This window comes from Peromyscus maniculatus, chromosome 22, assembly GCF_049852395.1.
Source record: "Peromyscus maniculatus bairdii isolate BWxNUB_F1_BW_parent chromosome 22, HU_Pman_BW_mat_3.1, whole genome shotgun sequence".
In the NCBI taxonomy this organism is placed as follows: domain Eukaryota; kingdom Metazoa; phylum Chordata; class Mammalia; order Rodentia; family Cricetidae; genus Peromyscus; species Peromyscus maniculatus.
This window is the reverse complement of record NC_134873.1, coordinates 291005-315917: the sequence shown is the minus strand read 5'-3', so window position 1 is coordinate 315917 and position 24913 is coordinate 291005. Positions and strand designations below refer to the sequence as shown.

General features: G+C 41.1%; 1 protein-coding gene across 1 annotated transcript in view; it reads right to left on the bottom strand.

Moving 5' to 3' along the window:
• The window catches only part of LOC143270293 (uncharacterized), a 539180-nt gene extending 515004 nt beyond the window's left edge, over positions 1–24176 (bottom strand). Inside the window, exons 1-3 of the mRNA XM_076559691.1 lie at positions 24147–24176; positions 20057–20143; positions 16319–16405 (exon numbers count right to left, since the gene is read on the bottom strand). Coding sequence (XP_076415806.1) covers positions 16319–16405; positions 20057–20143; positions 24147–24176 — 204 coding nt within the window. The remainder of the gene's footprint in view (positions 1–16318; positions 16406–20056; positions 20144–24146) is intronic.
• Positions 24177–24913: the final 737 nt, after the last annotated feature.

Here is a 24913-nt window from a genome sequence, read left to right as displayed (position 1 = left end):
TTGGTGTGCTAGTGTATTGTATCAATTTCTTTTGTATTTTGTGGAGTGTGTGTGAGTGTGTTTTAATGCTGATATATTTACATTCAAAGCATATATATTAAGGCCACCAAATGGCTAATGTCATAAAGGCACTTGAAAGCATGACTGACACTTCCAATTGAACCCTGAGATTGAAATGGTGAGAGGATAGAAACAACTCCTAAAAATTATACTTGCACCGGCACACTTCTACTGTGGCAAACAGTTTCTTGCCTTTTCCCATTCACCAAATAAATTGAGAACAGGTTATCCTTGAACTCAAAGAGACCAGTGTCCTCTGCATTATGAGTGTACAGATTAGAGGAGTGTACCAATAAGACCACCTCCTATTCATGTTCTTCCTGCCTATAAGTTCTCTGCATTTCAATGTTTCATACCAGCAGGCTGATGAGGCCTAGGGTATAAAATTTTGGCAACCACCCTGAAAGCTGACTCATCGTTTATACTAAGGACATATTGGTCTTTGCTTATGAACAGGTACATAAGAAACATATTGATTCTGGGGGCTGGAAAGATGACTCAGCAGGGTTTACCACTTTTTGCTGGGGCAGAGGCACTGGCTTTGATTCACAGAACCAACATCTTGGCTGAGAACCTTCTGGAACTGCAGTGCCAGGGGATCCAAAGCGCCCCTGGATGTCAGTGTGCAGACCACAAACAGAGTGCACAGAAAGAATGCATTCAAAACATTTCCACCCCTAAAATAAATCCACTGAAGTCATACAAGAGTGTTTGGTAGGTTCCTGTTGACATTATCTACTACATGATTCTCTAACGTTTACTCTCTTTATTTGTGTGTGGTTTCTTTTCTGATTCAAAGAGCTCCCTTTCTAATTTTTGTCTCCATAGTCTAATTTACTATCACATACCCATGAAAATAGTGGTTCTCAACAGGTGGTTAGTGACCCATTTGGAGAACCTAAGACTGTCTTTCACGGGGTTCACCTAACACCTTCTGAAAACATTGATATAGACATGATAATTCATAAGACGTGAAAAATGACAGTTATCAAATAGCAAGGGAAAAAATTTCCTGTGCAGGTTCACCACAACATGAGATAGGTCATCAGATGGCCAAACCCTTAGGAGGGTTGAGAACTAGTGCCTTACAGGGTGATTAGATTGTGGGCTCCCAGAAGGGAGGATATGAAGGAGGTGAAGATATGGGCCAGGCTGGCTTCCTCTTCTCTGACACTATTTGAAATACTGCAGACATAGGAACACAGAGACATCGTTCCTTACACAAACAAATATATTACATGTCAAATTAGTGGGAATTAAAGGTAAATATATTTCATTTCCTTTGCAGCTATCAGTTATTACCTCATCTAGCGGAGACAGTTCCAGATCCCCCAAGATGGTCTTGACGATGGGGGTCCTTATTGCACAGCCAATATGTTCCTCGCTCTTCTGCAAAGGAAAGGTAGAGGATGAACCTTCGCAGTTAAGGAAATCAATTCTTTTGTTTGGTCTGTATGTGAAGTGTGTGTGAGACCCAAAACTGTTATTTGCTTCGTTTTCAAATGAAGCCGTCTTCTGACACAAAAGAGGCTGTGCTGGGTTCCTTTAAATTATGAATACCAAAATTCAAAACAGAACAGGAGAAAAGTGTTTCACTCTTTTTTGCTCAGTTTCTTTGAGGTCGCCTGAGTTCTGGCATGTGATAGGTGGATCTGAGTTTCATTGCTGGAAGTAAAATGGGAACCATGTCTAAGGATCTTTAACCGAGTATTTTCAACACATGGTTCGTAGTCAAGCAGTTTGCTGGTAATTGTGTTTTCTGAGATGGATCCCGGGTCATTATGCCTGCATGCAGAGTGATCTGCTGGCATTGGTGTGCTAGTGTATTGTATCAATTTCTTTTGTATTTTGTGGAGTGTGTGTGAGTGTGTTTTAATGCTGATATATTTACATTCAAAGCATATATATTAAGGCCACCAAATGGCTAATGTCATAAAGGCACTTGAAAGCATGACTGACACTTCCAATTGAACCCTGAGATTGAAATGGTGAGAGGATAGAAACAACTCCTAAAAATTATACTTGCACCGGCACACTTCTACTGTGGCAAACAGTTTCTTGCCTTTTCCCATTCACCAAATAAATTGAGAACAGGTTATCCTTGAACTCAAAGAGACCAGTGTCCTCTGCATTATGAGTGTACAGATTAGAGGAGTGTACCAATAAGACCACCTCCTATTCATGTTCTTCCTGCCTATAAGTTCTCTGCATTTCAATGTTTCATACCAGCAGGCTGATGAGGCCTAGGGTATAAAATTTTGGCAACCACCCTGAAAGCTGACTCATCGTTTATACTAAGGACATATTGGTCTTTGCTTATGAACAGGTGCATAAGAAACATATTGATTCTGGGGGCTGGAAAGAACACTCAGCAGGGTTTACCACTTTTTGCTGGGGCAGAGGTTAGGGCTTTGATTCACAGAACCAACATCTTGGCTGAGAACCTTCTGGAACTGCAGTGCCAGGGGATCCAAAGCGCCCCTGGATGTCAGTGGGCAGACCACAAACAGAGTGCACAGAAAGAATGCATTCAAAACATTTCCACCCCTAAAATAAATACACTGAAGTCATACAAGAGTGTTTGGTAGGTTCCTGTTGACATTATCTACTGCATGATTCTATAACGTTTACTCTCTTTATTTGTGTGTGGTTTCTTTTCTGATTCAAAGAGCTCCCTTTCTGATTTTTGTCTCCATAGTCTAATTTACTATCACATACCCATGAAAATAGTGGTTCTCAACAGGTGGTTAGTGACCCATTTGGAAAACCTAAGACTGTCTTTCACGGGGTTCACCTAACACCTTCTGAAAACATTGATATAGAGATGATAATTCATAAGACGTGAAAAATGACAGTTATCAAATAGCAAGGGAAAAAATTTCCTGTGCAGGTTCAACACAACATGAGATAGGTCATCAGATGGCCACAACCTTAGGAAGGTTGAGAACTAGTGCCTTACAGGGTGATTAGATTGTGGGCACCCAGAAGGGAGGATATGAAGGAGGTGAAGAAATGGGCCAGGCTGGCTTCCTCTTCTCTGACACTATTTGAAATACTGCAGACATAGGAACACAGAAACATCGTTCCTTACACAAACAAATATATTACATGTCAAATTATTGGGAATTAAAGGTAAATATATTTCTTTTTCTTTGCAGCTATCAGTTATTATCTCATCTAGCGGAGACAGTTCCAGGTCCCCCAAGATGGTCTTGACGCTGGAGGACCTTATTGCACAGCCAATATGTTCCTCGCTCTTCTGCAAAGGAAAGGTAGAGGATGAACCTTCTCAGTTAAGGAAATCAATTCTTTTGTTTGGTCTGTATGTGAAGTGTGTGTGAGACCCAAAACCGTTATTTGCTTCGTTTTCAAATGAAGCCGTCTTCTGACACAAAAGAGGCTGTGCTGGGTTCCTTTAAATTATGAATACCAAAATTCAAAACAGAACAGGAGAAAAGTGTTTCACTCTCTTTTGCTCAGTTTCTTTGAGGTCGCCTGAGTTCTGGCATGTGATAGGTGGATCTGACTTTCATTGCTGGAAGCAAAATGGGAACCATGTCTAAGGATCTTTAACCGAGTATTTTCAACACATGGTTCGTAGTCAAGCAGTTTGCTGGTAATTGTGTTTTCTGGGATGGATCCCAGGTCATTATGCCTGCATGCAGAGTGATCTGCTGGCATTGGTGTGCTAGTGTATTGTATCAATTTCTTTTGTATTTTGTGGAGTGTGTGTGAGTGTGTATTAATGCTGATATATTTACATTCAAAGCATATGTATTAAGGCCACCAAATGGCTAATGTCATAAAGGCACTTGCCAGCATGACTGACACTTCCAATTGAACCCTGAGATTGAAATGGTGAGAGGATAGAAACAACTCCTAAAAATTATCCTTGCACCTGCACACTTCTGCTGTGGCAAACAGTTTCTTGCCTTTTCCCATTCACCAAATAAATTGAGAACAGGTTATCCTTGAACTCAAAGAGACCAGTGTCCTCTGCATTATGAGTGCACAGATTAGAGGAGTGTACCAACAAGACCACCTCCTATACATGTTCTTCCTGCCTACAAGTTCTCTGCATTTCAATGTTTCATACGAGCAGGCTGATGAGGACTAGGGTATAACATTTTGGCAACCACCCTGAAAGCTGACTCATCGTTTATACTAAGGACATATTGGTCTTTGCTTATGAACAGGTGCATGAGAAACATATTGATTCTGGGGTCTGGAAAGATGACTCAGCAGGGTTTACCACTTTTTGCTGGGGCAGAGGCTCTGGCTTTGATTCACAGAACCAACATCTTGGCTGAGAACCTTCTGGAACTGCAGTGCCAGGGGATCCAAAGCGCCCCTGGATGTCAGTGGGCAGACCACATACAGAGTGCACAGAAAGAATGCATTCAAAACATTTCCACCCCTAAAATAAATCCACTGAAGTCATACAAGAGTGTTTGGTAGGTTCCTGTTGACATTATCTACTGCATGATTCTCTAACGTATACTCTCTTTATTTGTGTGTGGTTTCTTTTCTGATTCAAAGAGCTCCCTTTCTGATTTTTGTCTCCATAGTCTAATTTACTATCACATACCCATGAAAATAGTGGTTCTCAACAGGTGGTTAGTGACCCATTTGGAAATCCTAAGACTGTCTTTCACGGGGTTCACCTAACACCTTCTGAAAACATAGATATAGACATGATAATTCATAAGATGTGAAAAATGACAGTTATCAAATAGCAAGGGAAAAAATTTCCTGTGCAGGTTCACCACAACATGAGATAGGTCATCAGATGGCAACACCCTTAGGAAGGTTGAGAACTAGTGCCTTACAGGGTGATTAGATTGTGGGCTCCCAGAAGGGAGGATATGAAGGAGGTGAAGAAATGGGCCAGGCTGGCTTCCTCTTCTCTGACACTATTTGAAATACTGCAGACATAGGAACACAGAGACATCGTTCCTTACACAAACAAATATATTACATGTCAAATTAGTGGGACTTAAAGGTAAATATATTTCTTTTTCTTTGCAGCTATCAGTTATTACCTCATCTAGCGGAGACAGTTCCAGGTCCCCCAAGATGGTCTTGACGCTGGAGGACCTTATTGCACAGCCAATATGTTCCTCGCTCCTCTGCAAAGGAAAGGTAGAGGATGAACCTCCTCAGTTAAGGAAATCAATTCTTTTGTTTGGTCTGTATGTGAAGTGTGTGTGAGACCCAAAACCGTTATTTGCTTCGTTTTCAAATGAAGCCGTCTTCTGACACAAAAGAGGCTGTGCTGGGTTCCTTTAAATTATGAATACCAAAATTCAAAACGCAACTGGAGAAAAGTATTTCACTCTCTTTTACTCAGTTTCTTTGAGGTCGCCTGAGTTCTGGCATGTGATAGGTGGATCTGAGTTTCATTGCTGGAAGTAAAATGGGTATCATGTCTAATGATCTTTAACCGAGTATTTTCAACACATGGTTCGTAGTCAAGCAGTTTGCTGGTAATTGTGTTTTCTGAGATGGATCCCGGGTCATTATGCCTGCATGCAGAGTGATCTGCTGGCATTGGTGTGCTAGTGTATTGTATCAATTTCTTTTGTATTTTGTGGAGTGTGTGTGAGTGTGTATTAATGCTGATATATTTACATTCAAAGCACATATATTAAGGCCACCAAATGGCTAATGTCATACAGGCACTTGAAAGCATGACTGACACTTCCAATTGAACCCTGAGTTTGAAATGGTGAGAGGATAGAAACAATTCCTAAAAATTAACCTTGCACCTGCACACTTCTGCTGTGGCAAACAGTTTCTTGCCTTTTCCCATTTACCAAATAAATTGAGAACAGGTTATCCTTGAACTCAAAGAGACCAGTGTCCTCTGCATTATGAGTGCACAGATTAGAGGAGTGTACCAACAAGACCACCTCCTATTCATGTTCTTCCTGCCTATAAGTTCTCTGCATTTCAATGTTTCATACCAGCAGGCTGATGAGGCCAAGGGTATAAAATTTTGGCAACCACCCTGAAAGCTGACTCATCGTTTATACTAAGGACATATTGGTCTTTGCTTATGAACAGGTGCATAAGAAACATATTGATTCTGGGGTCTGGAAAGATGACTCAGCAGGGTTTACCACTTTTTGCTGGGGCAGAGGCTCTGGCTTTGATTCACAGAACCAACATCTTGGCTGAGAACCTTCTGGAACTGCAGTGCCAGGGGATCCAAAGCGCCCCTGGATGTCAGTGGGCAGACCACAAACAGAGTGCACAGAAAGAATGCATTCAAAACATTTCCACCCCTAAAATAAATCCACTGAAGTCATACAAGAGTGTTTGGTAGGTTCCTGTTGACATTATCTACTGCATGATTCTCTAACGTATACTCTCTTTATTTGTGTGTGGTTTGTTTTCTGATTCAAAGAGCTCCCTTTCTGATTTTTGTCTCCATAGTCTAATTTACTATCACATACCCATGAAAATAGTGGTTCTCAACAGGTGCTAGTGACCCATTTGGAAAACCTAAGACTGTCTTTCACGGGGTTCACCTAACACCTTCTGAAAACATTGATATAGAGATGATAATTCATAAGACGTGAAAAATGACAGTTATCAAATAGCAAGGGAAAAAATTTCCTGTGCAGGTTCACCACAACATGAGATAGGTCATCAGATGGCCACACCCTTAGGAGGGTTGAGAACTAGTGCCTTACAGGGTGATTAGGTTGTGGGCTCCCAGAAGGGAGGATATGAAGGAGGTGAAGAAATGGGCCAGGCTGGCTTCCTCTTCTCTGACACTATTTGAATTACTGCAGACATAGGAACACAGAGACATCGTTCCTTACACAAACAAATATATTACATGTCAAATTAGTGGGAATTAAAAGTAAATATATTTCATTTTCTTTGCAGCTATCAGTTATTACCTCATCTAGCGGAGACAGTTCCAGGTCCCCCAAGATGGTCTTGACGATGGGGGTCCTTATTGCACAACCAATATGTTCCTCGCTCTTCTGCAAAGGAAAGGTAGAGGATGAACCTTCTCAGTTAAGGAAATCAATTCTTTTGTTTGGTCTGTATGTGAAGTGTGTGTGAGACCCAAAACCGTTATTTGCTTCGTTTTCAAATGAAGCCGTCTTCTGACACAAAAGAGGCTGTGCTGGGTTCCTTTAAATTATGAATACCAAAATTCAAAACAGAACAGGAGAAAAGTGTTTCACTCTCTTTTGCTCAGTTTCTTTGAGGTCGCCTGAGTTCTGGCATGTGATAGGTGGATCTGAGTTTCATTGCTGGAAGTAAAATGGGAACCATGTCTAAGGATCTTTAACCGAGTATTTTCAACACATGGTTCGTAGTCAAGCAGTTTGCTGGTAATTGTGTTTTCTGAGATGGATCCCGGGTCATTATGCCTGCATGCAGAGTGATCTGCTGGCATTGGTGTGCTAGTGTATTGTATCAATTTCTTTTGTATTTTGTGGAGTGTGTGTGAGTGTGTTTTAATGCTGATATATTTACATTCAAAGCACATATATTAAGGCCACCAAATGGCTAATGTCATACAGGCACTTGAAAGCATGACTGACACTTCCAATTGAACCCTGAGTTTGAAATGGTGAGAGGATAGAAACAATTCCTAAAAATTAACCTTGCACCTGCACACTTCTGCTGTGGCAAACAGTTTCTTGCCTTTTCCCATTCACCAAATAAATTGAGAACAGGTTATCCTTGAACTCAAAGAGACCAGTGTCCTCTGCATTATGAGTGCACAGATTAGAGGAGTGTACCAACAAGACCACCTCCTATTCATGTTCTTCCTGCCTATAAGTTCTCTGCATTTCAATGTTTCATACCAGCAGGCTGATGAGGCCTAGGGTATAAAATTTTGGCAACCACCCTGAAAGCTGACTCATCGTTTATACTAAGGACATATTGGTCTTTGCTTATGAACAGGTGCATAAGAAACATATTGATTCTGGGGTCTGGAAAGATGACTCAGCAGGGTTTACCACTTTTTGCTGGGGCAGAGGCTCTGGCTTTGATTCACAGAACCAACATCTTGGCTGAGAACCTTCTGGAACTGCAGTGCCAGGGGATCCAAAGCGCCCCTGGATGTCAGTGGGCAGACCACAAACAGAGTGCACAGAAAGAATGCATTCAAAACATTTCCACCCCTAAAATAAATCCACTGAAGTCATACAAGAGTGTTTGGTAGGTTCCTGTTGACATTATCTACTGCATGATTCTCTAACGTATACTCTCTTTATTTGTGTGTGGTTTGTTTTCTGATTCAAAGAGCTCCCTTTCTGATTTTTGTCTCCATAGTCTAATTTACTATCACATACCCATGAAAATAGTGGTTCTCAACAGGTGCTAGTGACCCATTTGGAAAACCTAAGACTGTCTTTCACGGGGTTCACCTAACACCTTCTGAAAACATTGATATAGAGATGATAATTCATAAGACGTGAAAAATGACAGTTATCAAATAGCAAGGGAAAAAATTTCCTGTGCAGGTTCACCACAACATGAGATAGGTCATCAGATGGCCACACCCTTAGGAAGGTTGAGAACTAGTGCCTTACAGGGTGATTAGATTGTGGGCTCCCAGAAGGGAGGATATGAAGAAGGTGAAGAAATGGGCCAGGCTGGCTTCCTCTTCTCTGACACTATTTGAAATACTGCAGACATAGGAACACAGAGACATCGTTCCTTACACAAACAAATATATTACATGTCAAATTATTGGGAATTAAAGGTAAATATATTTCTTTTTCTTTGCAGCTATCAGTTATTACCTCATCTAGCGGAGACAGTTCCAGGTCCCCCAAGATGGTCTTGACGCTGGAGGACCTTATTGCACAGCTAATATGTTCCTTCCTCTTCTGCAAAGGAAAGGTAGAGGATGAACCTTGGCAGTTAAGGAAATCAATTCTTTTGTTTGGTCTGTATGTGAAGTGTGTGTGAGACCCAAAACCGTTATTTGCTTCGTTTTCAAATGAAGCCGTCTTCTGACACAAAAGAGGCTGTGCTGGGTTCCTTTAAATTATGAATAACAAAATTCAAAACAGAACAGGAGAAAAGTGTTTCACTCTCTTTTGCTCAGTTTCTTTGAGGTCGCCTGAGTTCTGGCATGTGATAGGTGGATCTGAGTTTCATTGCTGGAAGTAAAATGGGAACCATGTCTAAGGATCTTTAACCGAGTATTTTCAACACATGGTTCGTAGTCAAGCAGTTTGCTGGTAATTGTGTTTTCTGAGATGGATCCCGGGTCATTATGCCTGCATGCAGAGTGATCTGCTGGCATTGGTGTGCTAGTGTATTGTATCAATTTCTTTTGTATTTTGTGGAGTGTGTGTGAGTGTGTTTTAATGCTGATATATTTACATTCAAAGCATATATATTAAGGCCACCAAATGGCTAATGTCATAAAGGCACTTGAAATCATGACTGACACTTCCAATTGAACCCTGAGATTGAAATGGTGAGAGGATAGAAACAACTCCTAAAAATTATCCTTGCACCTGCACACTTCTACTGTGGCAAAGAGTTTCTTGGCTTTTCCCATTCACCAAATAAATTGAGAACAGGTTATCCTTGAACTCAAAGAGACCAGTATCCTATGCATTATGAGTGCACAGATTAGAGGAGTGTACCAACAAGACCACCTCCTATTCATGTTCTTCCTGCCTATAAGTTCTCTACATTTCAAAGTTTCATACCAGCAGGCTGATGAGGCCTAGGGTATAAAATTTTGGCAACCACCCTGAAAGCTGACTCATCGTTTATACTAAGGACATATTGGTCTTTGCTTATGAACAGGTGCATAAGAAACATATTGATTCTGGGGTCTGGAAAGATGACTCAGCAGGGTTTACCACTTTTTGCTGGGGCAGAGGCTCTGGCTTTGATTCACAGAACCAACATCTTGGCTGAGAACCTTCTGGAACTGCAGTGCCAGGGGATCCAAAGCGCCCCTGGATGTCAGTGGGCAGACCACAAACAGAGTGCACAGAAAGAATGCATTCAAAACATTTCCACCCCTAAAATAAATCCACTGAAGTCATACAAGAGTGTTTGGTAGGTTCCTGTTGACATTATCTACTGCATGATTCTCTAACGTATACTCTCTTTATTTGTGTGTGGTTTGTTTTCTGATTCAAAGAGCTCCCTTTCTGATTTTTGTCTCCATAGTCTAATTTACTATCACATACCCATGAAAATAGTGGTTCTCAACAGGTAGTTAGTGACCCTTTTGGAAAACCTAAGACTGTCTTTCACGGGGTTCACCTAACACCTTCTGAAAACATTGATATAGAGATGATAATTCATAAGACGTGAAAAATGACAGTTATCAAATAGCAAGGGAAAAAATTTCCTGTGCAGGTTCACCACAACATGAGATAGGTCATCAGATGGCCACACCCTTAGGAAGGTTGAGAACTAGTGCCTTACAGGGTGATTAGGTTGTGGGCTCCCAGAAGGGAGGATATGAAGGAGGTGAAGAAATGGGCCAGGCTGGCTTCCTCTCCTCTGACAATATTTGAATTACTGCAGACATAGGAACACAGAGACATCGTTCCTTACACAAACAAATATATTACATGTCAAATTAGTGGGAATTAAAGGTAAATATATTTTATTTTCTTTGCAGCTATCAGTTATTACCTCATCTAGCGGAGACAGTTCCAGGTCCCCCAAGATGGTCTTGACGATGGGGGTCCTTATTGCACAACCAATATGTTCCTCGCTCTTCTGCAAAGGAAAGGTAGAGGATGAACCTTCTCAGTTAAGGAAATCAATTCTTTTGTTTGGTCTGTATGTGAAGTGTGTGTGAGACCCAAAACCGTTATTTGCTTCGTTTTCAAATGAAGCCGTCTTCTGACACAAAAGAGGCTGTGCTGGGTTCCTTTAAATTATGAATACCAAAATTCAAAACAGAACAGGAGAAAAGTGTTTCACTCTCTTTTGCTCAGTTTCTTTGAGGTCGCCTGAGTTCTGGCATGTGATAGGTGGATCTGAGTTTCATTGCTGGAAGTAAAATGGGAACCATGTCTAAGGATCTTTAACCGAGTATTTTCAACACATGGTTCGTAGTCAAGCAGTTTGCTGGTAATTGTGTTTCTGAGATGGATCCCGGGTCATTATGCCTGCATGCAGAGTGATCTGCTGGCATTGGTGTGCTAGTGTATTGTATCAATTTCTTTTGTATTTTGTGGAGTGTGTGTGAGTGTGTTTTAATGCTGATATATTTACATTCAAAGCATATATATTAAGGCCACCAAATGGCTAATGTCATAAAGGCACTTGAAATCATGACTGACACTTCCAATTGAACCCTTAGATTGAAATGGTGAGAGGATAGAAACAACTCCTAAAAATTATCCTTGCACCTGCACACTTCTACTGTGGCAAACAGTTTCTTGCCTTTTCCCATTCACCAAATAAATTGAGAACAGGTTATCCTTGAACTCAAAGAGACCAGTGTCCTCTGCATTATGAGTGCACAGATTAGAGGAGTGTACCAACAAGACCACCTCCTATTCATGTTCTTCCTGCCTATAAGTTCTCTGCATTTCAATGTTTCATACCAGCAGGCTGATGAGGCCTAGGGTATAAAATTTTGGCAACCACCCTGAAAGCTGACTCATCGTTTATACTAAGGACATATTGGTCTTTGCTTATGAACAGGTACATAAGAAACATATTGATTCTGGGGGCTGGAAAGATGACTCAGCAGGGTTTACCACTTTTTGCTGGGGCAGAGGCTCTGGCTTTGATTCACAGAACCAACATCTTGGCTGAGAACCTTCTGGAACTGCAGTGCCAGGGGATCCAAAGCGCCCCTGGATGTCAGTGTGCAGACCACAAACAGAGTGCACAGAAAGAATGCATTCAAAACATTTCCACCCCTAAAATAAATCCACTGAAGTCATACAAGAGTGTTTGGTAGGTTCCTGTTGACATTATCTACTACATGATTCTCTAACGTATACTCTCTTTATTTGTGTGTGGTTTCTTTTCTGATTCAAAGAGCTCCCTTTCTGATTTTTGCCTCCATAGTCTAATTTACTATCACATACCCATGAAAATAGTGGTTCTCAACAGGTGGTTAGTGACCCATTTGGAGAACCTAAGACTGTCTTTCACGGGGTTCACCTAACACCTTCTGAAAACATTGATATAGAGATGATAATTCATAAGACGTGAAAAATGACAGTTATCAAATAGCAAGGGAAAAAATTTCCTGTGCAGGTTCACCACAACATGAGATAGGTCATCAGATGGCCAAACCCTTAGGAGGGTTGAGAACTAGTGCCTTACAGGGTGATTAGATTGTGGGCTCCCAGAAGGGAGGATATGAAGGAGGTGAAGATATGGGCCAGGCTGGCTTCCTCTTCTCTGACACTATTTGAAATACTGCAGACATAGGAACACAGAGACATCGTTCCTTACACAAACAAATATATTACATGTCAAATTAGTGGGAATTAAAGGTAAATATATTTCATTTCCTTTGCAGCTATCAGTTATTACCTCATCTAGCGGAGACAGTTCCAGATCCCCCAAGATGGTCTTGACGATGGGGGACCTTATTGCACAGCCAATGTGTTCCTCGCTCTTCTGCAAAGGAAAGGTAGAGGATGAACCTTCGCAGTTAAGGAAATCAATTCTTTTGTTTGGTCTGTATGTGAAGTGTGTGTGAGACCCAAAACCGTTATTTGCTTCGTTTTCAAATGAAGCCGTCTTCTGACACAAAAGAGGCTGTGCTGGGTTCCTTTAAATTATGAATACCAAAATTCAAAACAGAACAGGAGAAAAGTGTTTCACTCTCTTTTGCTCAGTTTCCTTGCGGTCGCCTGAGTTCTGGCATGTGATATGTGGATCTGAGTTTCATTGCTGTAAGTAAAATGGGAACCATGTCTAAGGATCTTTAACCGAGTATTTTCAACACATGGTTCGTAGTCAAGCAGTTTGCTGGTAATTGTGTTTTCTGAGATGGATCCCGGGTCATTATGCCTGCATGCAGAGTGATCTGCTGGCATTGGTGTGCTAGTGTATTGTATCAATTTCTTTTGTATTTTGTGGAGTGTGTGTGAGTGTGTTTTAATGCTGATATATTTACATTCAAAGCATATATATTAAGGCCACCAAATGGCTATGTCATAAAGGCACTTGAAATCATGACTGACACTTCCAATTGAACCCTGAGATTGAAATGGTGAGAGGATAGAAACAACTCCTAAAAATTATCCTTGCACCTGCACACTTCTACTGTGGCAAAGAGTTTCTTGGCTTTTCCCATTCACCAAATAAATTGAGAACAGGTTATCCTTGAACTCAAAGAGAGGAGTGTCCTCTGCATTATGAGTGCACAGATTAGAGGAGTGTACCAACAAGACCACCTCCTATTCATGTTCTTCCTGCCTATAAGTTCTCTACATTTCAAAGTTTCATACCAGCAGGCTGATGAGGCCTAGGGTATAAAATTTTGGCAACAACCCTGAAAGCTGACTCAACGTTTATACTAAGGACATATTGGTCTTTGCTTATGAACAGGTGCATAAGAAACATATTGATTCTGGGGTCTGGAAAGATGACTCAGCAGGGTTTACCACTTTTTGCTGTCGGCAGAGGCTCTGGCTTTGATTCACAGAACCAACATCTTGGCTGAGAACCTTCTGGAACTGCAGTGCCAGGGGATCCAAAGCGCCCCTGGATGTCAGTGGGCAGACCACAAACAGAGTGCACAGAAAGAATGCATTCAAAACATTTCCACCCCTAAAATAAATCCACTGAAGTCATACAAGAGTGTTTGGTAGGTTCCTGTTGACATTTTCTACTGCATGATTCTCTAACGTATACTCTCTTTATTTGTGTGTGGTTTGTTTTCTGATTCAAAGAGCTCCCTTTCTGATTTTTGTCTCCATAGTCTAATTTACTATCACATACCCATGAAAATAGTGGTTCTCAACAGGTGGTTAGTGACCCATTTGGAGAACCTAAGACTGTCTTTCACGGGGTTCACCTAACACCTTCTGAAAACATTGATATAGACATGATAATTCATAAGACGTGAAAAATGACAGTTATCAAATAGCAAGGGAAAAAATTTCCTGTGCAGGTTCACCACAACATGAGATAGGTCATCAGATGGCCACACCCTTAGGAGGGTTGAGAACTAGTGCCTTACAGGGTGATTAGATTGTGGGCTCCCAGAAGGGAGGATATGAAGGAGGTGAAGATATGGGCCAGGCTGGCTTCCTCTTCTCTGACACTATTTGAAATACTGCAGACATAGGAACACAGAGACATCGTTCCTTACACAAACAAATATATTACATGTCAAATTAGTGGGAATTAAAGGTAAATATATTTCATTTCCTTTGCAGCTATCAGTTATTACCTCATCTAGCGGAGACAGTTCCAGATCCCCCAAGATGGTCTTGACGATGGGGGACCTTATTGCACAGCCAATATGTTCCTCGCTCTTCTGCAAAGGAAAGGTAGAGGATGAACCTTCGCAGTTAAGGAAATCAATTCTTTTGTTTGGTCTGTATGTGAAGTGTGTGTGAGACCCAAAACCGTTATTTGCTTCGTTTTCAAATGAAGCCGTCTTCTGACACAAAAGAGGCTGTGCTGGGTTCCTTTAAATTATGAATACCAAAATTCAAAACAGAACAGGAGAAAAGTGTTTCACTCTTTTTTGCTCAGTTTCTTTGAGGTCGCCTGAGTTCTGGCATGTGATAGGTGGATCTGAGTTTCATTGCTGGAAGTAAAATGGGAACCATGTCTAAGGATCTTTAACCGAGTATTTTCAACACATGGTTCGTAGTCAAGCAGTTTGCTGGTAATTGTGTTTTCTGAGATGGATCCCGGGTCATTATGCCTGCATGCAGAGTGATCTGCTGGCATTGGTGTGCTAGTGTATTGTATCAATTTCTTTTGTATTTTGTGGAGTGTGTGTGAGTGTGTTTTAATGCTGATATATTTACATTCAAAGCATATATATTAAGGCCACCAAATGGCTATGTCATAAAGGCACTTGAAATCATGACTGACACTTCCAATTGAACCCTGAGATTGAAATGGTGAGAGGATAGAAACAACTCCTAAAAATTATCCTTGCACCTGCACACTTCTACTGTGGCAAAGAGTTTCTTGGCTTTTCCCATTCACCAAATAAATTGAGAACAGGTTATCCTTGAACTCAAAGAGACCAGTGTCCTCTGCATTATGAGTGCACAGATTAGAGGAGTGTACCAACAAGACCACCTCCTATTCATGTTCTTCCTGCCTATAAGTTCTCTACATTTCAAAGTTTCATACCAGCAGGCTGATGAGGCCTAGGGTATAAAATTTTGGCAACCACCCTGAAAGCTGACTCATCGTTTATACTAAGGACATATTGGTCTTTGCTTATGAACAGGTGCATAAGAAACATATTGATTCTCTGGTCTGGAAAGATGACTCAGCAGGGTTTACCACTTTTTGCTGGGGCAGAGGCTCTGGCTTTGATTCACAGAACCAACATCTTGGCTGAGAACCTTCTGGAACTGCAGTGCCAGGGGATCCAAAGCGCCCCTGGATGTCAGTGGGCAGACCACAAACAGAGTGCACAGAAAGAATGCATTCAAAACATTTCCACCCCTAAAATAAATCCACTGAAGTCATACAAGAGTGTTTGGTAGGTTCCTGTTGACATTTTCTACTGCATGATTCTCTAACGTATACTCTCTTTATTTGTGTGTGGTTTGTTTTCTGATTCAAAGAGCTCCCTTTCTGATTTTTGTCTCCATAGTCTAATTTACTATCACATACCCATGAAAATAGTGGTTCTCAACAGGTAGTTAGTGACCCATTTGGAAAACCTAAGACTGTCTTTCACGGGGTTCACCTAGCACTTTCTGAAAACATTGATATAGACATGATAATTCATAAGACGTGAAAAATGACAGTTATCAAATAGCAAGGGAAAAAATTTCCTGTGCAGGTTCACCACAACATGAGATAGGTCATCAGATGGCCACACCCTTAGGAAGGTTGAGAACTAGTGCCTTACAGGGTGATTAGATTGTGGGCTCCCATAAGGGAGGATATGAAGGAGGTGAAGAAATGGGCCAGGCTGGCTTCCTCTTCTCTGACACTATTTGAAATACTGCAGACATAGGAACACAGAGACATCTTTCCTTACACAAACAAATACATTACATGTCAAATTAGTGGGAATTAAAGGTAAATATATTTCATTTCCTTTGCAGCTATCAGTTATTACCTCATCTAGCAGAGACAGTTCCAGGTCCCCCAAGATGGTCTTTACGCTGGAGGACCTTATTGCACAGCCAATATGTTCCTCGCTCTTCTGCAAAGGAAAGGTAGAGGATGAACCTTGGCAGTTAAGGAAATCAATTCTTTTGTTTGGTCTGTATGTGAAGTGTGTGTGAGACCCAAAACCGTTATTTGCTTCGTTTTCAAATGAAGCCGTCTTCTGACACAAAAGAGGCTGTGCTGGGTTCCTTTAAATTATGAATACCAAAATTCAAAACAGAACAGGAGAAAAGTGTTTCACTCTCTTTTGCTCAGTTTCTTTGCGGTCGCCTGAGTTCTGGCATGTGATATGTGGATCTGAGTTTCATTGCTGTAAGTAAAATGGGAACCATGTCTAAGGATCTTTAACCGAGTATTTTCAACACATGGTTCGTAGTCAAGCAGTTTGCTGGTAATTGTGTTTCTGAGATGGATCCCGGGTCATTATGCCTGCATGCAGAGTGATCTGCTGGCATTGGTGTGCTAGTGTATTGTATCAATTTCTTTTGTATTTTGTGGAGTGTGTGTGAGTGTGTTTTAATGCTGATATATTTACATTCAAAGCATATATATTAAGGCCACCAAATGGCTAATGTCATAAAGGCACTTGAAATCATGACTGACACTTCCAATTGAACCCTTAGATTGAAATGGTGAGAGGATAGAAACAACTCCTAAAAATTATCCTTGCACCTGCACACTTCTACTGTGGCAAACAGTTTCTTGCCTTTTCCCATTCACCAAATAAATTGAGAACAGGTTATCCTTGAACTCAAAGAGACCAGTGTCCTCTGCATTATGAGTGCACAGATTAGAGGAGTGTACCAACAAGACCACCTCCTATTCATGTTCTTCCTGCCTATAAGTTCTCTGCATTTCAATGTTTCATACCAGCAGGCTGATGAGGCCTAGGGTATAAAATTTTGGCAACCACCCTGAAAGCTGACTCATCGTTTATACTAAGGACATATTGGTCTTTGCTTATGAACAGGTACATAAGAAACATATTGATTCTGGGGTCTGGAAAGATGACTCAGCAGGGTTTACCACTTTTTGCTGGGGCAGAGGCTCTGGCTTTGATTCACAGAACCAACATCTTGGCTGAGAACCTTCTGGAACTGCAGTGCCAGGGGATCCAAAGCGCCCCTGGATGTCAGTGTGCAGACCACAAACAGAGTGCACAGAAAGAATGCATTCAAAACATTTCCACCCCTAAAATAAATCCACTGAAGTCATACAAGAGTGTTTGGTAGGTTCCTGTTGACATTATCTACTACATGATTCTCTAACGTATACTCTCTTTATTTGTGTGTGGTTTCTTTTCTGATTCAAAGAGGTCCCTTTCTGATTTTTGCCTCCATAGTCTAATTTACTATCACATACCCATGAAAATAGTGGTTCTCAACAGGTGGTTAGTGACCCATTTGGAGAACCTAAGACTGTCTTTCACGGGGTTCACCTAACACCTTCTGAAAACATTGATATAGACATGATAATTCATAAGACGTGAAAAATGACAGTTATCAAATAGCAAGGGAAAAAATTTCCTGTGCAGGTTCACCACAACATGAGATAGGTCATCAGATGGCCACACCCTTAGGAGGGTTGAGAACTAGTGCCTTACAGGGTGATTAGATTGTGGGCTCCCAGAAGGGAGGATATGAAGGAGGTGAAGATATGGGCCAGGCTGGCTTCCTCTTCTCTGACACTATTTGAAATACTGCAGACATAGGAACACAGAGACATCGTTCCTTACACAAACAAATATATTACATGTCAAATTAGTGGGAATTAAAGGTAAATATATTTCATTTCCTTTGCAGCTATCAGTTATTACCTCATCTAGCAGAGACAGTTCCAGATCCCCCAAGATGGTCTTGACGATGGGGGACCTTATTGCACAGCCAATATGTTCCTCGCTCTTCTGCAAAGGAAAGGTAGAGGATGAACCTTCGCAGTTAAGGAAATCAATTCTTTTGTTTGGTCTGTATGTGAAGTGTGTGTGAGACCCAAAACCGTTATTTGCTTCGTTTTCAAATGAAGCCGTCTTCTGACACAAAAGAGGCTGTGCTGGGTTCCTTTAAATTATGAATACCAAAATTCAAAACAGAACAGGAGAAAAGTGTTTCACTCTTTTTTGCTCAGTTTCTTTGAGGTCGCCTGAGTTCTGGCATGTGATAGGTGGATCTGAGTTTCATTGCTGGAAGTAAAATGGGAACCATGTCTAAGGATCTTTAACCGAGTATTTTCAACACATGGTTCGTAGTCAAGCAGTTTGCTGGTAATTGTGTTTTCTGAGATGGATCCCGGGTCATTATGCCTGCATGCAGAGTGATCTGCTGGCATTGGTGTGCTAGTGTATTGTATCAATTTCTTTTGTATTTTGTGGAGTGTGTGTGAGTGTGTTTTAATGCTGATATATTTACATTCAAAGCATATATATTAAGGCCACCAAATGGCTATGTCATAAAGGCACTTGAAATCATGACTGACACTTCCAATTGAACCCTGAGATTGAAATGGTGAGAGGATAGAAACAACTCCTAAAAATTATCCTTGCACCTGCACACTTCTACTGTGGCAAAGAGTTTCTTGGCTTTTCCCATTCACCAAATAAATTGAGAACAGGTTATCCTTGAACTCAAAGAGACCAGTGTCCTCTGCATTATGAGTGCACAGATTAGAGGAGTGTACCAACAAGACCACCTCCTATTCATGTTCTTCCTGCCTATAAGTTCTCTACATTTCAAAGTTTCATACCAGCAGGCTGATGAGGCCTAGGGTATAAAATTTTGGCAACCACCCTGAAAGCTGACTCATCGTTTATACTAAGGACATATTGGTCTTTGCTTATGAACAGGTGCATAAGAAACATATTGATTCTGGGGTCTGGAAAGATGACTCAGCAGGGTTTACCACTTTTTGCTGGGGCAGAGGCTCTGGCTTTGATTCACAGAACCAACATCTTGGCTGAGAACCTTCTGGAACTGCAGTGCCAGGGGATCCAAAGCGCCCCTGGATGTCAGTGGGCAGACCACAAACAGAGTGCACAGAAAGAATGCATTCAAAACATTTCCACCCCTAAAATAAATCCACTGAAGTCATACAAGAGTGTTTGGTAGGTTCCTGTTGACATTTTCTACTGCATGATTCTCTAACGTATACTCTCTTTATTTGTGTGTGGTTTGTTTTCTGATTCAAAGAGCTCCCTTTCTGATTTTTGTCTCCATAGTCTAATTTACTATCACATACCCATGAAAATAGTGGTTCTCAACAGGTAGTTAGTGACCCATTTGGAAAACCTAAGACTGTCTTTCACGGGGTTCACCTAGCACTTTCTGAAAACATTGATATAGACATGATAATTCATAAGACGTGAAAAATGACAGTTATCAAATAGCAAGGGAAAAAATTTCCTGTGCAGGTTCACCACAACATGAGATAGGTCATCAGATGGCCACACCCTTAGGAAGGTTGAGAACTAGTGCCTTACAGGGTGATTAGATTGTGGGCTCCCATAAGGGAGGATATGAAGGAGGTGAAGAAATGGGCCAGGCTGGCTTCCTCTTCTCTGACACTATTTGAAATACTGCAGACATAGGAACACAGAGACATCTTTCCTTACACAAACAAATACATTACATGTCAAATTAGTGGGAATTAAAGGTAAATATATTTCATTTCCTTTGCAGCTATCAGTTATTACCTCATCTAGCAGAGACAGTTCCAGGTCCCCCAAGATGGTCTTTACGCTGGAGGACCTTATTGCACAGCCAATATGTTCCTCGCTCTTCTGCAAAGGAAAGGTAGAGGATGAACCTTGGCAGTTAAGGAAATCAATTCTTTTGTTTGGTCTGTATGTGAAGTGTGTGTGAGACCCAAAACCGTTATTTGCTTCGTTTTCAAATGAAGCCGTCTTCTGACACAAAAGAGGCTGTGCTGGGTTCCTTTAAATTATGAATACCAAAATTCAAAACAGAACAGGAGAAAAGTGTTTCACTCTCTTTTGCTCAGTTTCTTTGCGGTCGCCTGAGTTCTGGCATGTGATATGTGGATCTGAGTTTCATTGCTGTAAGTAAAATGGGAACCATGTCTAAGGATCTTTAACCGAGTATTTTCAACACATGGTTCGTAGTCAAGCAATTTGCTGGTAATTGTGTTTCTGAGATGGATCCCGGGTCATTATGCCTGCATGCAGAGTGATCTGCTGGCATTGGTGTGCTAGTGTATTGTATCAATTTCTTTTGTATTTTGTGGAGTGTGTGTGAGTGTGTTTTAATGCTGATATATTTACATTCAAAGCATATATATTAAGGCCACCAAATGGCTAATGTCATAAAGGCACTTGAAATCATGACTGACACTTCCAATTGAACCCTGAGATTGAAATGTTGAGAGGATAGAAACAACTCCTAAAAATTATCCTTGCACCTGCACACTTCTACTGTTGCAAACAGTTTCTTGCCTTTTCCCATTCACCAAATAAATTGAGAACAGGTTATCCTTGAACTCAAAGAGACCAGTGTCCTCTGCATTATGAGTGCACAGATTAGAGGAGTGTACCAACAAGACCACCTCCTATTCATGTTCTTCCTGCCTATAAGTTCTCTGCATTTCAATGTTTCATACCAGCAGGCTGATGAGGCCTAGGGTATAAAATTTTGGCAACCACCCTGAAAGCTGACTCATCGTTTATACTAAGGACATATTGGTCTTTGCTTATGAACAGGTACATAAGAAACATATTGATTCTGGGGGCTGGAAAGATGACTCAGCAGGGTTTACCACTTTTTGCTGGGGCAGAGGCACTGGCTTTGATTCACAGAACCAACATCTTGGCTGAGAACCTTCTGGAACTGCAGTGCCAGGGGATCCAAAGCGCCCCTGGATGTCAGTGTGCAGACCACAGAGTGCACAGAAAGAATGCATTCAAAACATTTCCACCCCTAAAATAAATACACTGAAGTCATACAAGAGTGTTTGGTAGGTTCCTGTTGACATTATCTACTGCATGATTCTATAACGTTTACTCTCTTTATTTGTGTGTGGTTTCTTTTCTGATTCAAAGAGCTCCCTTTCTGATTTTTGTCTCCATAGTCTAATTTACTATCACATACCCATGAAAATAGTGGTTCTCAACAGGTGGTTAGTGACCCATTTGGAAAACCTAAGACTGTCTTTCACGGGGTTCACCTAACACCTTCTGAAAACATTGATATAGACATGATAATTCATAAGACGTGAAAAATGACAGTTATCAAATAGCAAGGGAAAAAATTTCCTGTGCAGGTTCAACACAACATGAGATAGGTCATCAGATGGCCACAACCTTAGGAAGGTTGAGAACTAGTGCCTTACAGGGTGATTAGATTGTGGGCACCCAGAAGGGAGGATATGAAGGAGGTGAAGAAATGGGCCAGGCTGGCTTCCTCTTCTCTGACACTATTTGAAATACTGCAGACATAGGAACACAGAAACATCGTTCCTTACACAAACAAATATATTACATGTCAAATTAGTGGGAATTAAAGGTAAATATATTTCATTTTCTTTGCAGCTATCAGTTATTACCTCATCTAGCGGAGACAGTTCCAGATCCCCCAAGATGGTCTTGACGATGGGGGTCCTTATTGCACAACCAATATGTTCCTCGCTCTTCTGCAAAGGAAAGGTAGAGGATGAACCTTCTCAGTTAAGGAAATCAATTCTTTTGTTTGGTCTGTATGTGAAGTGTGTGTGAGACCCAAAACCGGTATTTGCTTCGTTTTCAAATGAAGCCGTCTTCTGACACAAAAGAGGCTGTGCTGGGTTCCTTTAAATTATGAATACCAAAATTCAAAACAGAACAGGAGAAAAGTGTTTCACTCTCTTTTGCTCAGTTTCTTTGAGGTCGCCTGAGTTCTGGCATGTGATAGGTGGATCTGAGTTTCATTGCTGGAAGTAAAATGGGAACCATGTCTAAGGATCTTTAACCGAGTATTTTCAACACATGGTTCGTAGTCAAGCAGTTTGCTGGTAATTGTGTTTTCTGAGATGGATCCCGGGTCATTATGCCTGCATGCAGAGTGATCTGCTGGCATTGGTGTGCTAGTGTATTGTATCAATTTCTTTTGTATTTTGTGGAGTGTGTGTGAGTGTGTTTTAATGCTGATATATTTACATTCAAAGCATATATATTAAGGCCACCAAATGGCTAATGTCATAAAGGCACTTGAAAGCATGACTGACACTTCCAATTGAACCCTGAGATTGAAATGGTGAGAGGATAGAAACAACTCCTAAAAATTATACTTGCACCGGCACACTTCTACTGTGGCAAACAGTTTCTTGCCTTTTCCCATTCACCAAATAAATTGAGAACAGGTTATCCTTGAACTCAAAGAGACCAGTGTCCTCTGCATTATGAGTGTACAGATTAGAGGAGTGTACCAATAAGACCACCTCCTATTCATGTTCTTCCTGCCTATAAGTTCTCTGCATTTCAATGTTTCATACCAGCAGGCTGATGAGGCCTAGGGTATAAAATTTTGGCAACCACCCTGAAAGCTGACTCATCGTTTATACTAAGGACATATTGGTCTTTGCTTATGAACAGGTGCATAAGAAACATATTGATTCTGGGGGCTGGAAAGAAGACTCAGCAGGGTTTACCACTTTTTGCTGGGGCAGAGGTTAGGGCTTTGATTCACAGAACCAACATCTTGGCTGAGAACCTTCTGGAACTGCAGTGCCAGGGGATCCAAAGCGCCCCTGGATGTCAGTGGGCAGACCACAAACAGAGTGCACAGAAAGAATGCATTCAAAACATTTCCACCCCTAAAATAAATACACTGAAGTCATACAAGAGTGTTTGGTAGGTTCCTGTTGACATTATCTACTGCATGATTCTATAACGTTTACTCTCTTTATTTGTGTGTGGTTTCTTTTCTGATTCAAAGAGCTCCCTTTCTGATTTTTGTCTCCATAGTCTAATTTACTATCACATACCCATGAAAATAGTGGTTCTCAACAGGTGGTTAGTGACCCATTTGGAAAACCTAAGACTGTCTTTCATGTGGTTCACCTAACACCTTCTGAAAACATTGATATAGACATGATAATTCATAAGACGTGAAAAATGACAGTTATCAAATAGCAAGGGAAAAAATTTCCTGTGCAGGTTCAACACAACATGAGATAGGTCATCAGATGGCCACAACCTTAGGAAGGTTGAGAACTAGTGCCTTACAGGGTGATTAGATTATGGGCACCCAGAAGGGAGGATATGAAGGAGGTGAAGAAATGGGCCAGGCTGGCTTCCTCTTCTCTGACACTATTTGAAATACTGCAGACATAGGAACACAGAAACATCGTTCCTTACACAAACAATTATATTACATGTCAAATTATTGGGAATTAAAGGTAAATATATTTCTTTTTCTTTGCAGCTATCAGTTATTATCTCATCTAGCGGAGACAGTTCCAGGTCCCCCAAAATGGTCTTGACGCTGGAGGACCTTATTGCACAGCCAATATGTTCCTCGCTCTTCTGCAAAGGAAAGGTAGAGGATGAACCTTCTCAGTTAAGGAAATCAATTCTTTTGTTTGGTCTGTATGTGAAGTGTGTGTGAGACCCAAAACCGTTATTTGCTTCGTTTTCAAATGAAGCCGTCTTCTGACACAAAAGAGGCTGTGCTGGGTTCCTTTAAATTATGAATACCAAAATTCAAAACAGAACAGGAGAAAAGTGTTTCACTCTCTTTTGCTCAGTTTCTTTGAGGTCGCCTGAGTTCTGGCATGTGATAGGTGGATCTGACTTTCATTGCTGGAAGCAAAATGGGAACCATGTCTAAGGATCTTTAACCGAGTATTTTCAACACATGGTTCGTAGTCAAGCAGTTTGCTGGTAATTGTGTTTTCTGGGATGGATCCCAGGTCATTATGCCTGCATGCAGAATGATCTGCTGGCATTGGTGTGCTAGTGTATTGTATCAATTTCTTTTGTATTTTGTGGAGTGTGTGTGAGTGTGTATTAATGCTGATATATTTACATTCAAAGCATATATATTAAGGCCACCAAATGGCTAAAGTCATAAAGGCACTTGCCAGCATGACTGACACTTCCAATTGAACCCTGAGATTGAAATGGTGAGAGGATAGAAACAACTCCTAAAAATTATCCTTGCACCTGCACACTTCTGCTGTGGCAAACAGTTTCTTGCCTTTTCCCATTCACCAAATAAATTGAGAACAGGTTATCCTTGAACTCAAAGAGACCAGTGTCCTCTGCATTATGAGTGTACAGATTAGAGGAGTGTACCAACAAGACCACCTCCTATTCATGTTCTTCCTGCCTATAAGTTCTCTGCATTTCAATGTTTCATACCAGCAGGCTGATGAGGCCTAGGGTATAAAAATTTGGCAACCACCCTGAAAGCTGACTCATCGTTTATACTAAGGACATATTGGTCTTTGCTTATGAACAGGTGCATAAGAAACATATTGATTCTGGGGTCTGGAAAGATGACTCAGCAGGGTTTACCACTTTTTGCTGGGGCAGAGGCTCTGGCTTTGATTCACAGAA